Source organism: Electrona antarctica, assembly GCF_951216825.1.
Source record: "Electrona antarctica genome assembly, chromosome: 15".
In the NCBI taxonomy this organism is placed as follows: domain Eukaryota; kingdom Metazoa; phylum Chordata; class Actinopteri; order Myctophiformes; family Myctophidae; genus Electrona; species Electrona antarctica.
In genome coordinates, this window is record NC_136796.1 from 22,785,849 (window position 1) to 22,800,496 (window position 14,648).

Below are 14,648 nucleotides of genomic sequence, written 5' to 3' on the forward strand. Positions count from 1 at the left end.
CACAGACCACCTCCCCACTACCTCCTCTCCGACCCCTTCCTCCTCCCCACAACCGTGGACCCCCAGTCACCAGGTAAAAGAAGAAGCGAGAGAGAGGGGGATTAGGAGAAAGGAGGGAGTGGGTGTGGAGGGAGAGATGGAGAGTGACGGAGAGAGAGAGACAGAGAGAAAGTACTCTGTAAAATCTATTCATTCCTTTTTAAGAGAGTAAAAAGGCGTGTGTAAAGGCTGTCCACAACAAGAACGATGATTATAAAGATAAATATGATAATGATGTGATTATCCACACTGAACCATAACGTTCAGTAAAGTGTCTTTGTTTTGATTGACTTTCTATCGTTCATCAAAGTGCTATGAGAGTTTTCCCAACGACATTTTTTGCCAGTGTCTGTAGTTGGTGGTATGGACTCTGCCATCCATGTCAGTTAACTGTAGAACGATTAAAAAAAAACATTTATTGTTATCGTTAAAATTATTGTTCTTTGCATGGACAGCACTTGAATGACATAGAAAATGTTTGCAGTGACAGTTTATTAATTAACCGTATGCTTTGACCTCAGACAGTTTGATTGCTTACAATTCTTTATGTTGTTATTACCTTGATTTAGTCAAGTTTCTCCCTCTCGTCTCCTGTCAGTCTCTCTCACCCGGTCACCCTCTTTTAAAATCAAAACGTTTTTTTTTTTAAATTGACACCATACACTCACACACTACGTTCACCTCGTCTTCATCAATAACAATTAACACTACACTGTACAATAACATTGTGATGTATCCTCTTCCCATTTAATGTGTTTTAATTTTGTGTATGTTCAGTGTGTGGCTCTGCGCTCAGTTGGATGGGGCACTGGGAGGGCTTATAGGGTATAGCTGTGTTGTATCTCACACACACACACACACACACACACACACACACACACACACACACACACACGCACACGCACACGCACACGCACACGCACACACACACACACACACGTACTATACACCCACATGCTTTTTCCACACTACAGCAGCAATACACAATCGATTCTGGGGTGTATAATTTAATGCTGAGAGAGTAAAAATTCACATTTTTACACAAACTTTTAATTAACACCCGAGATTTGATTGTGTAGTGTGTAAACACCATTGCACACCATAAGTCCTGGGTCATGCCAACTGCCACGCACGACAAGAAGTACAGAATAAGCTTGTACCATATGATCCTTATGATGCTCCTTCCATTCCTTTGGTTCTAACATCTGCACGAAAGCCCGTCATCTGAGTGATGCGGTCGATGTTAATAGTGCCTGGGTGTTTGTCCATCCTGACAGGATGGTGATAATATGGAATGCCGGGTTAACATAACATAAGAAAACATTGTGTCAGACACGCGTTCAATAGTATTTACGAATAACTGGCTTTTTCGTTTGTTTCAAGCTCCTCTGCTTGTACGATGGATAGCGTTTTACCACATTCGGGAGAATTCACGTCGCTGCGATTGTCCAGACTTTCTGCAGCTTGTCGTATTGTCCTCCTGTGTAGTATAAGCCCTGCCCATTAAGCTGCAAAGTGGATTGAAACAAACTTTATGCGTATTTGCAAATACTATTTGACTCAAGACTTGATTCTATTGCCTTGTTACTATATATTGCATGATTTCTTGATGTTGTTGTGGGATGTCATCGCATGCGTTTTCCTCTGTGTCACCCTGTGTCATTGTCTTTGTCTTTGTCAACGTGGGAATTGTCAATGCACGTGCGTTTCTCTCGGTTCATGCATTCGAGGTCGTACGTCTAGAACGAAAGAACTGACCTTGGTATGACATAGAAACACAAGTAGGTATGCCACGGTCTTTCTGTTCTGTGCATCATTTTTTATCACTTCTTGGTACGTACTGAATATCCAATCTGGGCAATTTTGGGTTCTCTAGTAGTTCAGCATGTGTCCTTGCATGTGTCTCCTGTGTAGAAGCAAGTGGATTTGTGTGTGTTTGAATGAATGCAGTTGGAGTCAAACTAACATGCATCTGCTTGCCTGACCTCAGATCTTTTTACTGGCTTTTTAGCAGCATCTCCCTCTCTCACCCGCAGTTGGACAGCTTCATCAAAGCATTAGCAAAGTGTGTATGTGAGTGTATGTGTGGGGTATGTATGTACAACTGATGCCAGTGTTTCAGTGAAGAGTGTGGGTGTCAGACACCTGCGCGTGCGTGTGTGCGTGTGCGTGTGTGTGTGTGTGTGTGTGTGTGTGTGTGTGTGTGTGTTCAGCACTAGCTTTACCTGACATAGACCCCCAGTGCCTCTGCGGCGCACGAGGCTCCACACCTCATTAGCAAGAAGATGCTGCTTTGTCATTTAATTCATTTAATAATGGAGAATGGCATTACTGGAGAGACCAGCTACATATTCAGAATCGGCTAAATCATTTAGTGTTTTGATTACCTTTTACTATTTTGTATTCAACAAAATAATTAATTACACCTTATGACATGTCCTTCTTCTTGATGACATTTAAAATTGATACTTTTCAGTGGTCATTCATAGAAAATACACCTAATTTCCAGCTGTATCCAGTAATGCCTGAACAGTCTCAGTAAATCATCCAAGCCTTAGCCATCTTTATGTCACCTTGTCTCAAAACACCCACTCTTTTGTCTTTCTCTCCTTCTGTCCATCCCTTGTTTGTGTTTTTCGTCCCCTCCCAACCCCTCCACACACCGTATCTCTCCATCTCTCACTCTGCTCTCTCACTGTGTCTCTGTCCACATTCACTTCACCTTCACTTTACACACGCTACTTCTCAATCCATTCATATATGCGCAATAATAGAAGAAGCCGGCCAATGCGAAGCCAGCCCCCTCTAAAGCTGCGGCTCTCAAAGTCAAACCCACTCCGCCAGCCAAGCCAGCCAAGGCACCATCCAAACTGGTAGTCAAGCCGCCCATGCCCACCAAAGCGCCCAAGTCTGCCCCCACCAAGTCTTCCAAAGCTAAGCCAGCTGCCTTAGACATCCTCCTCTCAAAGATCAAACCCACCGTGGCCGCTAAGCCCAAGCCAGATGCCGCCCCTGCAAAGAACGGCAACGGCAAAGTTGCCATTGAAAAGAAAGTCAATGGTGCAGCTAAAGTTAACGGCAATGGAAATGGAAAAGCAGCCGAGGCTAAAGTTAATGGCAATGGAAAGGCAGCCGAGGCTAAAGTTAATGGTAACGGTAAGCCTGCAGCTGCTGCTGAGGCCAAGCCTGCGGCTGAGGCCAAGGTTGCAGCTGAGGCCAAGCCTGCTGCTGAGGCCAAGGTTGCAGCTGAGGCCAAGCCTGCTGCTGAGGCCAAGGTTGCTGTGAATGGAAATGGCAAGCCTGCTGCTGAGGCCAAGGTTGCAGCTGAGGCCAAGCCTGCTGCTGAGGCCAAGGTTGCAGCTGAGGCCAAGCCTGCTGCTGAGGCCAAGGTTGCAGCTGAGGCCAAGCCTGCTGCTGAGGCCAAGGTTGCTGTGAATGGAAATGGCAAGACTGCAGCTGAGGCCAAGGTTGCAGCTGAGGCCAAGGTTGCTGTGAATGGAAATGGCAAGGCTGCAGCTGAGGCCAAGCCTGTGGCTGAGGCCAAGCCTGTGGCTGAGGCCAAACCTGCTGCTGAGGCCAAGCCTGCAGCTGCGGCCAAGCCTGCTGCTGAGGCCAAGCCTGCAGCTGCGGCCAAGCCTGCTGCTGAGGCCAAGCCTGCAGCTGCGGCCAAGCCTGCTGCTGAGGCCAAGCCTGCAGCTGCGGCCAAGCCTGCTGCTGAGGCCAAGCCTGCAGCTGCGGCCAAGCCTGCAGCTGAGGCCAAACCTGCTGCTGAGGCCAAACCTGCTGCTGAGGCCAAACCTGCTATAAATGGAAATGGCAAGGCTGCAGCTGCGGCCAAGGCTGCTGCTGAGGCCGAGGTTCCGGTGAAGGGGAATGGAAAGCCTGCAGCTGAGGCAAAGCCTGCCGTTGAGGCCAAGCCTGCCGTTGAGGCCAAGCCTGCCGCTGAGGCCAAGCCTGCCGCTGAGGCCAAGCCTGCCGCTGAGGCCAAGCCTGCCGTTGAGGCCAAGCCTGCCGTTGAGGCCAAGCCTGCCGCTGAGGCCAAGCCTGCCGTTGAGGCCAAGCCTGCCGCTGAGGCCAAGCCTGCCGCTGAGGCCAAGCCTGCCGTTGAGGCCAAGCCTGCCGCTGAGGCCAAGCCTGCCGCTGAGGCCAAGGTTTCTGTGAATGGAAATGGCAAGGCTGTAGCAGAGAAGAAAGTTAATGGTAATGGGAAAACAACCGTTCAAGCTAAAGCTAATGGAAATGGCAAAACCACAGAGAAGAAAGTCAATGGAGAGGCCAAAGCTAACGGCAAAGCCCCCGTTGAAGTGAAAGTGAAGGTCAATGGTAAAGCGGAGAACAAAGTCAGTGGAGCGGCAAAAGAGAATGGCAATGGTAAAGCTGCAGTAGAGAAGAAAGCTAACGGTGCTGCCAAAGTTGTAAAAACTGAAACCACTACTAAAGCCAAGGCTGAGAAAGTTGTTAAAGTAGAAAAAGTAGAGAAGACTGTCGTCAGTGCAGCAAAACCTGCGGTAAAAGTTGTAGCTCCCAAGGCTCCTAAACCTGCACCCACAAAAGCGACAAAAGCCGAACTCACAAAAGCAGAAAAACCCGAACCCGCAAAGGCACCGAAACCCGCAAAGGCACTGAAACCAGAACCCACAAAGGCACTGAAACCCGAACCCGCAAAGGCACCGAAACCCGAACCCGCAAAGGCTCCAAAACCCGAACCCACAAAGGCTCCAAAACCCGAACCCGCAAAGGCGCCGAAACCCGAACCCACAAAGGCTCCAAAACCCGAACCCACAAAGGCGCCGAAACCCGAACCCACAAAGGCACCGAAACCCGAACCCACAAAGGCGCCAAAACCCGAACCTGCAAAGGTGCCGAAACCTGCAGCCACCAAAGCTCCGGTGACAAAAACTGAGATCAGGGCAGAGGTCAAAGAGGTCATTAAAGTTAAAACTGTGGTCACTAAAGTCCCCCTGGTCAAACCTGTTAGCAAAGTAGAAAAAGTGAAGACCGTGGTCGAAAAGCCTGTCATCACAAAGAAAGATCCGCCTACATCCGTTCCTGTCCTGCCGACTCCCCCCAAACCGTCGAAGCCCAAGGTGACAGTGGTGGATCTCAATAACGTCAAATCCCAGCACAAACAATTCCCACCCTTCGACAAGACTGCACTGAGCGGCGCCGGCACCACGGTACCGGAGAAGAACGGCAACGGTTATCAACAGGTACAACAGGAAGGCCTGTGATTTGGGGCCCCAAGATATCCAGAGCTGTATGTTCCAACCTGTCCTTTTTGTCTACCGGAGAGTCCTTCAGCATGCAAGGTTTTACCACAAAGTTTTGCACCCAAGATAACTAAGCAAAATATATACCTTGAAGTGAAATAATGTACAGGCTAAACGGCATTGGTGAGAATCAAATTAGATGGTTGTATTGAATATCTGTGCAAAGTTTGTGGTAACTCCTCTATGTTGGACTTCCTGGTCTCCAGAAAGGAAGTTTGGTCATTACGATCTGGACCCCTCTCATCCCCTGCGTATATATCATATGATCATTCATGATCAGCACAATCTCTGTATAAATATGATATGATACAGCAGATTATGAGACTGTCACATTGAAGCATGGCTAATTGTGCAGTCTCTTTCCTCCTCACTTTGAAAATGGATCTCTGGAGTCCAAACCTACCACGTTTATCTAGCGGTGACATTGATATTTAACAGTACACATTCGTCACACTAAAGAGCACAGACTGCAATAATGTAGAAACTGAAGAGAAAACTTACATACACACATTCACAGTACTACATACAACACAAATGTTCCCAAACTTCTCCGTTACTCTGTCTCTTTCATTTTTTCTCTCTCTCTCAAGTATCTGTGTTTTCTATCTTCCTGTCTTTGGTCATATTTCGTATCAGATATGAATGAAGCAGCCTCACAGGAAAAGATCTAAGCAAGCTGCCTGTTTCCAGCATGCTTAGATCAGGAGTTCAGTGGCATTTGGAGCACATGGTTGGCCATTGATGTCAGTCAATCTGGTCATCTTAATGTGCTCTGGATGATTACAATCTTTGTAAAAGTACAGTACATCTGTGATGGATTAATCGATGGACTGGTTAATTGAACTCAACTCTGTGAGGCTGCTGATTGGGTTGGTTGGTGCTCAATTCTGGGACCAAATATCCCAAAGTGATGATATTTTGATCTTACACAGTAAAATCCCCAGTGTTAATTTATCACTGAGGATGTACAAATGTTACCAAATGGACCCGAAAGGGTATATTTTCATCACTTGGTGACAGGCCCTTGGTGGTTCTTCGGACACCAGTAAGAGCATACCAGACCCTCTCATGAATTTACCATGGCGTTGTGGGCTTTTTAAAACCATTTACAAAAGAAAATAAATTTCAGCAAAGATGTCAAAGTCTCGATGACTCCCTAAATCTTGCAGCTGGCAACATTTATAGTCATCGATGTTCAAAAACACGCTGAAATTTCTTTTCAAACATGAGATCTCATATCTTTGAAAATGTGAGTTGCCATTGTCAAATCTTCCTTGTGTCTGGCAACCTACCATTTTATGATGTGTTCCAATCCTCCTCTCTTAACTCACCTCATGCCACCGGACTTCGAACTAACCGCCCTCTTCAAATTAAATCTGCTTACTTCCTTCCCGCTCCCAACTACTTCCTGTCAACTTGACCAATCAGGATGTAGATACTGAGAATTCTGAGGCTGGCCACACCCCTACAGAGACGGAATATTATTATGAGGAGGAGGTGCCACAGCCAGAGGGTGAGATCATTGGACAAGAAGAGGCAACTGGCCAGGTAATGGAAAGCATTCATACTGATCAGAGACACAGATACAGAAGATATTGATTCAGCACAGAAAGCACAGTAAACCCCAGCAGGTATACTATTATGGCCATTCGTTGCAATCTGTTAAAAGATTGCGACATCCCGTTTTAGCTCCGTTTTAGGGCAGCTACTATAGATTATTTTCTTAGTGATTATTCGCTGACCTTTTCGATTCATCAAATCTATTCAATCGATTTGACACATTTAACCACTTAAAGCATATTTTGACTTTGTTGTGTACAACCTACCTAGTGAAAATAGCCGATCTCTCACGTGTCGCATTGTGACACATTTTGAGCTTGCAGGTGAGCTATTTCTGCTATTTTAGAACAAATTGTCGATAATGTTTTCTTTTAAACACGCCGAAAATAGGGATGCCATTTTAAAAGTGACTACATTGTTTACTTCATTTATCCAAGAGGTTAAACTTGACCAGTTTAGTTTGGGATCCCTGTAGGTACTAGGTAGTAGGTACAGCAAACTTGTAGTTTTACTGGCACTGGAAACCTGCAAATTGCAAATTGATGAACGAAAACTAAAATACTGAGAGGTTGAAGATCTCTTATCAAAAGATGCAAACAAGAAGGGAACAATGACTGCAATATAAATGTGGTGGTGAGCCCAGCCCATGTAGTGGAACTAAAGTAGTTACTAGTCATCATAACAAGATCTCATTTCTTCAACTACTAAGAGACGAGACATATAACTGATCTAAAGAAGAATGCATCACATGGCATCATTATTGTATCATCAAACATTCTCATGTGACTCTCATTTGCCCTAACCCACAAGATGCACATTTGTTCTCATATCAAGAAATAACGTTGTGTTAGTGGTCTTGAGATGAGAACAAAACGATCTTGAGTAAATCGGGAGGCACACAGGGATATTTGATATGCATTTTAACCAGAACAACAACAAAAAAGTGATGAATTTAAATGCATTCTTGTTTGATCACAAATCTAACATGCATTTTGTGTGAGAACGTACTGTGGTAGTAGTAGTTGTGGCTGCCTTCACAGCCCAAATAACTGTTTGTGACCGAGTTGTGTTTTGGTGATCATGCTAATTGACCACCATTAGCATCTTTAGCCTACTCTGTTTGTTGATGTTTTCCACTGTTCATTTATGAGGAGAGCTAAAAGTCAGTTTTGATGCCACAGAGATATTTGACTGTTTTGGAATGCATTCACCTACACAGTATAAGGGATTTATATTAAGCAAATAACTGTTATGGCATAGATTTGTTTTGATAGAAGACATTCCCTTGTGCTGTTGTTATTTTTTTGTGCATTCATGCACTGGTTCTTTTTCCAAGAGAAGCCATTCAAAGATAATTCCATCGGATTCATATAGGAGATATTTTAATCACACATGGTAAGTTAACTAGATAAATAACATAGCACTAATAGCTTTGCTCCATGGCAGCAGTAGCTTTATGTTTTAACAAAGCAAGGTGCTTCATCTCTCTTGTGTGTTAATGGTCTTCAAGGAGATATTTGGACATGTGGAATTTGTTTTGTTCACCATTTATTTGTCACATTGTTTAAGGAGACATGTTGCATTTTGTCCTTCAGTTTGCACTAGACTACCGTAGGTTGTCTCCTTGGTTATTTCACTGAAGAGAGCTAATTATCTTACAATGTTAATGTTAATGTTAATGTTACAAAATGATAAAATGTTCTTCTGCAATATGCAATATGAAGTATTTGAGGGAATTTGACCGACAACATACAAATTATTTGAAATACAATTTGTTTTTGTTTTCAACATATTTGTGTTTGCTTGAGACAAAAACATATTTTTTTCTATTTATCTTTTAAACAACATAAAAGAACATAGGCCCTATAGGCTATAGTACAGTATACAATATTATTGGTAACTTACCATAACACACAAGCTAGTATCTATGCACACGCTTTGGTGGAAACGCACATGATCATGAACTAAATGATAGATGATTAATGTGAGATTTAAGGCAGTATTTGAGGATTCGCTTGGGGAAAGTCAGCCCAGAGTTACCTGCAGTAAGGTCCATGCGATGCCAGTTTTCCCTACACTACAGTATATCCCTGTCTCACTGTGTTTATTTGCACAAGGTAAGACTCTCATATGCCCTCTTCTACTACTTCCTCCATCATGGCTCCTTCTCTCCTCCACTCTTTCCTTCATTCCTTCAATACCTCTCTGTCCTCCTTTGCGACAAACCCCCTTCTACCACTTTACTCCCTTCATCCTGTCCTCCCTCCTACCATCTCTTCATCTGTTCTCCGCTCCCCTTGCCACCCGGCCATCTGCCGATCTGCCACCGCACCGTGTCCAGGTGGAGCAGACGGTGGTGGAAGAGGTGGTAGACGCCGTCAAGTCAGTGGGTGAGGAGCTGTTCACAGAGGAGTATGTGACCGGGGACGTGGGCCTGAAGGAATACGACTATTCCTACCGGGACTACAACGAGCCAGAGAAGGCCGGCGGAGAGGGCGATGCCAACCTGGGCCCCGCCCTGTCCGCTGTGACGGACGAGGGAGGCGTAAGTTGTCAATTTGTTGCTCCAGGGATAGGGCCCGGGAAAACAAAGAGAGCCCCAAAGAAAGAGCAAATAAATCTCTTTACATTTCAACCAAATCAATCTTGGTGGAATTGTATTTGAGGTATGGTACTTACAAATACATTGGGTTCCAGATCAATGGCAGTTTAATGGCAGTCTAAATTGAGTATATATATATATATATATATATATATATATATATATATATATATATATATGTGTGTGTGTGTGTGTGTGTGTGTGTGTGTGTGTGTGTGTGTGTGTGTGTACGTATATGAGAAACCATTTCAAATACTGTTTCGGCCAAGATCTGGTTCCTGCATTACTGGTTGAAATGGGGATTTACTCTATATTGTGTGTATAGTAAGTCTCTATATAGGACAGCTACATAAACAAAGGGGCATTCACAAGTGCAGAAAAATGACCAGGCCCTCGGTTCATTTGCTTTGAATGCCTGTTACTTCTTTTCCTTGTTTATGGCATTATTTAGACTTGCTATTAAGCGTATGCAAACTTCTGTGTCTATGGGGGAAAAAGACACAGTATTAATGGACACAGTTAAGTGAAGCAAGGACTCGTGGGTAACTCTTCCATTTCCTTACTCTCTGTCTCACAGTTGGAGCAGGTCGTTTTGACGTTTGTACGCCTTGCGTTGCGATTGACATTAAAAATGGAACGGAATAATTGATTGATGCCGTTTACAGAGTTATGATTTGGTCATTTTATTCATACATTTGACTGTATGTTTACCTGACCTGACCATGGATACGCATCCCTAAATGGTATTTTACTACAGTTTGACAACACGTGCGTGTGCACGTGTGTGTGTGTGTGTGTGTGTGTGTGTGTACGTACTTCTGTACTGACTGTGCTGTGTTGTTGGCTACATGTGTGTTTTCCTCAGGCCACCGTCAATGCCCAGAAAGGAGAGAAGGGAGATCCTGCTGTCCTGGAGCCTGTGAGTTACTCATTCATCCATCCATTCATTTTTATGCCTCCACCGGTGGACAGCTGTGCCAGGAGGCATTATGTTATCTGTCCAACCTTGTGAACGCGATACCTCAGGAAGGCTTTATTGAGGGAAGTTCATGACATTTGGCACAAACCCAAGGATGAAGTAGGTGGTCAAAGTCTAAAGGTCAAGGTCACTGTGTGACCTCACAAAAGACATTCATTAAATGAATTCAATTCAATTCAATTTTATTTAAGTGTCAAATCACAACAAGTTGTCTCAAGACACTTTACATATAAAGCAGGAAACCAACAAGAAAGAAAGAAAATAGAAGAAAGATAAGATAGACAGGGAAAGAGATGCAGGCAAATTCACTACAAATAGTATACTATAGTAGACTATTATGACTGGTATATGAGACTGGACAGAAACGGATGTAAATCGTATTGCTGTTCCCAAAAGATTTTTTTCTTGTAAAATTGCATTTGGGAGCAGCAATACTGGTGTGCAGATCTTTTATTCTTATCCACTGTTTAACTTTTTTTCATCCAGCATCCAGCCTAATAGGTCTACTCTAGGATGTGTCTTTTAGCTGTTCATCAGCTTCTCTCTCATGGCTCTCAACAGTAGCCTGAGTGTGTCTGTCAACAAGCCAACTCTTTAAGCAATACTTGAAGCAAGCAATACTTGAAGCAAGTTCTACTTCACTCCTGGACTTACTGGGGAGGCTGAGACTATAGGCTACTGTCTCTTGGAGTCAGTATTTGTAGTGCTTTTATCTTATTTTGGACGGGAACTCTTCCATCTGGCTCATCTTCATTGTGTTGGTTTTGACCTTCTCCAGGGTATGTTGATTGAGGGACCTCCCGGACCAGAGGGACCATCTGTAAGTCAATGACAATATTATATTATAATGTAACAGCAGTAATATTTAATATCCTTGACAAATAAGTAGCAACCATGGCATGAATGGCTTAAAGAGCAAAAACAGGCTTGATTAGAATAGAATATATTCTTGGTGTAGCACTGGTGTACAACACTTTGTCTAGTCATGTGTAGCACAGTATTTAAATTCAGTACTCAATGATTATCTATCAAAAATATATATATTAAAGAATAAAAGGCAGTATTTTATTTTCAAAATGTATTGGGATTCTCTTTTTCTTTGCCTTGCCATCCTTTCCTGTTCCTTAGTCTCAGTCAGTTTTTTTCTGTTCAACTCTGCCTTTGTCTTTTAGGGTCCCACCGGCCCGTCTGGATCTTCTGGACCCCCCGGCTCTATTGGTGATCCTGGTGAGAGGGTCAGTATTTCCCATGTATTTTTTTTAGATGAAATGTTACTTAAACTCTTTGCCCAGTGGAGTTGTGGTTAGAGTGTCCACCCTGAGACTGGGAGGTCGGGGTTCGATCCCAGGCCGGGGTCATATCAAAGACTATAAAAATGTTACCCAATGCCTCCCTGCTTGGCACTCAGCATCAAGGGTTGGATTGGGGTAAGTCCCAGCGATATAGTAGCGTCATGTCCAGGCCTTGAGCTGCCTCACGCTACAGAAACAGGAGATAGGCTCCTGCCCTATGGGCAAAAAGGGTTTTTTTTACAGTCATGGATGTGCTGTCAATAGGAAGATGCTGTGTCATGCAGTACATCAGGTGTACTGCATGGCCAGTGCCAGTGTGCCAGTGTCACGCAGAAATAGCAGATCAACAAGCTCACAATACATTGCGATGTGATGCGTTGTGAGCTTGTAAATCTTAGCGGCACGAGTTGCACTACACAATGCACATTCTCAGTATGTAAGTACAACTCAGGCTTTGGGAGAGGGATGCCTTTGTTAGTCACACGGGAGAAATAGGGTTTCAGCAGTTATTAAGGGTTAAGTGTCTAGCTCAGGGACACTTAATTAACCCTAGAACACCAAACCTGGGTGATTTTCACCCCGGATAATTATGTTTATGTTGCTGATGTCTGAGGTGGGTGGGTCCCTGGGTACCTTCATGATGGTAGGTGTGTAGGTGTAGGTGTTTCCCTGCCCACATCCCAGTTTTTGTTAGAGTGGTAGAGTGTAAAAAGAAAATCCCATACTCCCACAATGGGCAGTTTTTTGAGGGGCGCTAGCCTCCTATTCCCAGCTTCGTGTGTTTGTGGGTACCACATTTGTGATGATTTGATTGGCCAGCTTTGTATGTTTGTGTGTACCAGTACCACATAGTGATGATTTGATTGGCTGAACACGGAATGTGATGTATGATGATGTATGATGATAAGAGCGCACCTGACTTCACACAAGTGAGACTTCCCCCCCTCCCCCAGGAATGGATGGCCCAAGGAGAAGTTCCAGCTCAATTTTTTTAGGAATATTTTTGAGGGGCGCTAGCCCCTCCATGATATCTATTTTTTTCTTTAATATTTCATGCTGAAATATTAAAGAAGAATATTAAAGAATATTTCATGCTGAAATATTAAAGAAGAGTACCTAAAATTGCCATGTATTGCTATACCTATACATAAGTCTTTGTGTGTACATACGTGTGTACTTTCTAGTGTACGTCTGTAATCCACGTAACTCGAGAACCGTTCGCCACACCGACTTCAAATTCGACACACGCGTTCCACACCCCCACAGGGAGTGCAGTGCCTGGTGCCGAGTCGGTCGGACCCACGGTTGTCCAGTACCGCCACAAAAGGCCACTGCGCGGGCTCTGGACAGGGCCCCTGCCCAGTGACCATGCAGGCTCCATATACTGGAGCCTGCATGGTCACTGGAGCTGACCTGTTCTTATATCACAAATATGTTCTGACCGACATCTGCATAGACTCAATATTTTTTGGCATGCCTGACAAAGAACTCCATATATGAGCATAAAAGGGACATAATAACTGGGTGGGGCATGCATTTGACACACCACCACCACAATGATGCGCAACCTCACCCTTAATTAGCCAATTGATCACACCTGATAACCCCCAACGGGCACTGTTCTATACTTTATGATGATGAGAAATATTTTTTATGGAATATTTTTTTACATGGGGTAAAATATACCCGGGTTTAGTGATGGTGTGACAAAAGTTGTGTTTAATGTTCTGGGGTTACATGTATTTTGGTTATATTTTGGTTATATTTTGTACACTCTCAGTTACAGAAATAAGGATTTGAGACTTACTACTCTGTACTCACTCCTGTCTCCATGTTTCAGGGTGTTCCTGGTAAGGCTGGTCTCTCTGGAGCTGATGGACTTCCTGGGCCTCCTGGTACCTCTGTCATGCTGCCTGTGAGTCATGTTTGACCCCTTTACGGTCATTGCCATGGACATTGCCACTGATGACATCACGCATATGGCCAAATCAGTTGAGCTGTACTGTCTTTATTCTATGCATCGCCATCGTGAAACCTCTCAATGGTAGAATTAGCACCTTAGAGTTCGAATCACACCTCTGACTCTATCAGCATTAGTGCCATGCTATAGTCAAGCCAGACAATCTACCACATTTCAGTGGTTCTTTTTATGAATCAGGGCCCACTTGAAAATCTCAAAAGTGTTTGCGGCCCCCCAAATATCGGACCCATGGTGTCCGATATTTTCAGAGCACGATTAATTTAATGGTCAGTCAATCGATTGTGTTCCAGCTTGGATAACTGGATCTAACATAGTGTATCTCAAAGAAAACTAAATACCCTGAAACGTTCATAATAATTATCATTAAAATCTTTGTGTTTTGGCAATAATTTGGGGGCTCACTTGCAATACCCTCGCGGGCCACCAGTGGCCTCACAGGTTTAGAATCACTGATCTATTCCACAATCTCTGAATGGCAGTCTGTACTTCTGGCCCATAACATTTGAGAACAGAAAGCTGTCATTATCTAGCCTGGAATTCTTTTTTCCCCCCCTGCACTTTGTCTGGAAATCATGCTGTTTCCAAGGGACGGGAGCAGGGCAGGAACAGGGCGGGCCCGGGCACCCGCGGCCTCTGATTGGTCTGTGGTGCAGGGTGGGACCAGTGGCTTCCAATGTAAAATTTGAGTCACTTCCTGACTTGAAATCCGGCTCAAACGGGATGATAGCTAGGGGAAGAAGTGAAGTGAAAAAACCCAGACGCTGAATGAACGCCATCTCCTCATTATCTCTGGCATGCGGCAATGCTGGAAGGCAGAGATTATGTCCGTCCGTCAGAACACAGCGTCAGAGATCATGAACATAGCGTCCGCTCTATACCTCAAATTTGAGTCATTCATTCATTGAGGGGCTTCTAAGCCATATAG

At 44.3% G+C, this 14,648-nt stretch overlaps 1 protein-coding gene across 1 annotated transcript in view; it reads left to right on the plus strand.

Moving 5' to 3' along the window:
* Positions 1-14,648, plus strand: part of LOC306937990 (uncharacterized protein) — an 88,113-nt gene that overhangs the window by 27,378 nt on the left and 46,087 nt on the right. The window contains exons 7-13 of the mRNA XM_079522012.1: positions 2,814-5,249; positions 6,738-6,857; positions 9,211-9,414; positions 10,337-10,390; positions 11,229-11,270; positions 11,623-11,685; positions 13,583-13,657. Coding sequence (XP_079378138.1) covers positions 2,814-5,249; positions 6,738-6,857; positions 9,211-9,414; positions 10,337-10,390; positions 11,229-11,270; positions 11,623-11,685; positions 13,583-13,657 — 2,994 coding nt within the window. The remainder of the gene's footprint in view (positions 1-2,813; positions 5,250-6,737; positions 6,858-9,210; positions 9,415-10,336; positions 10,391-11,228; positions 11,271-11,622; positions 11,686-13,582; positions 13,658-14,648) is intronic.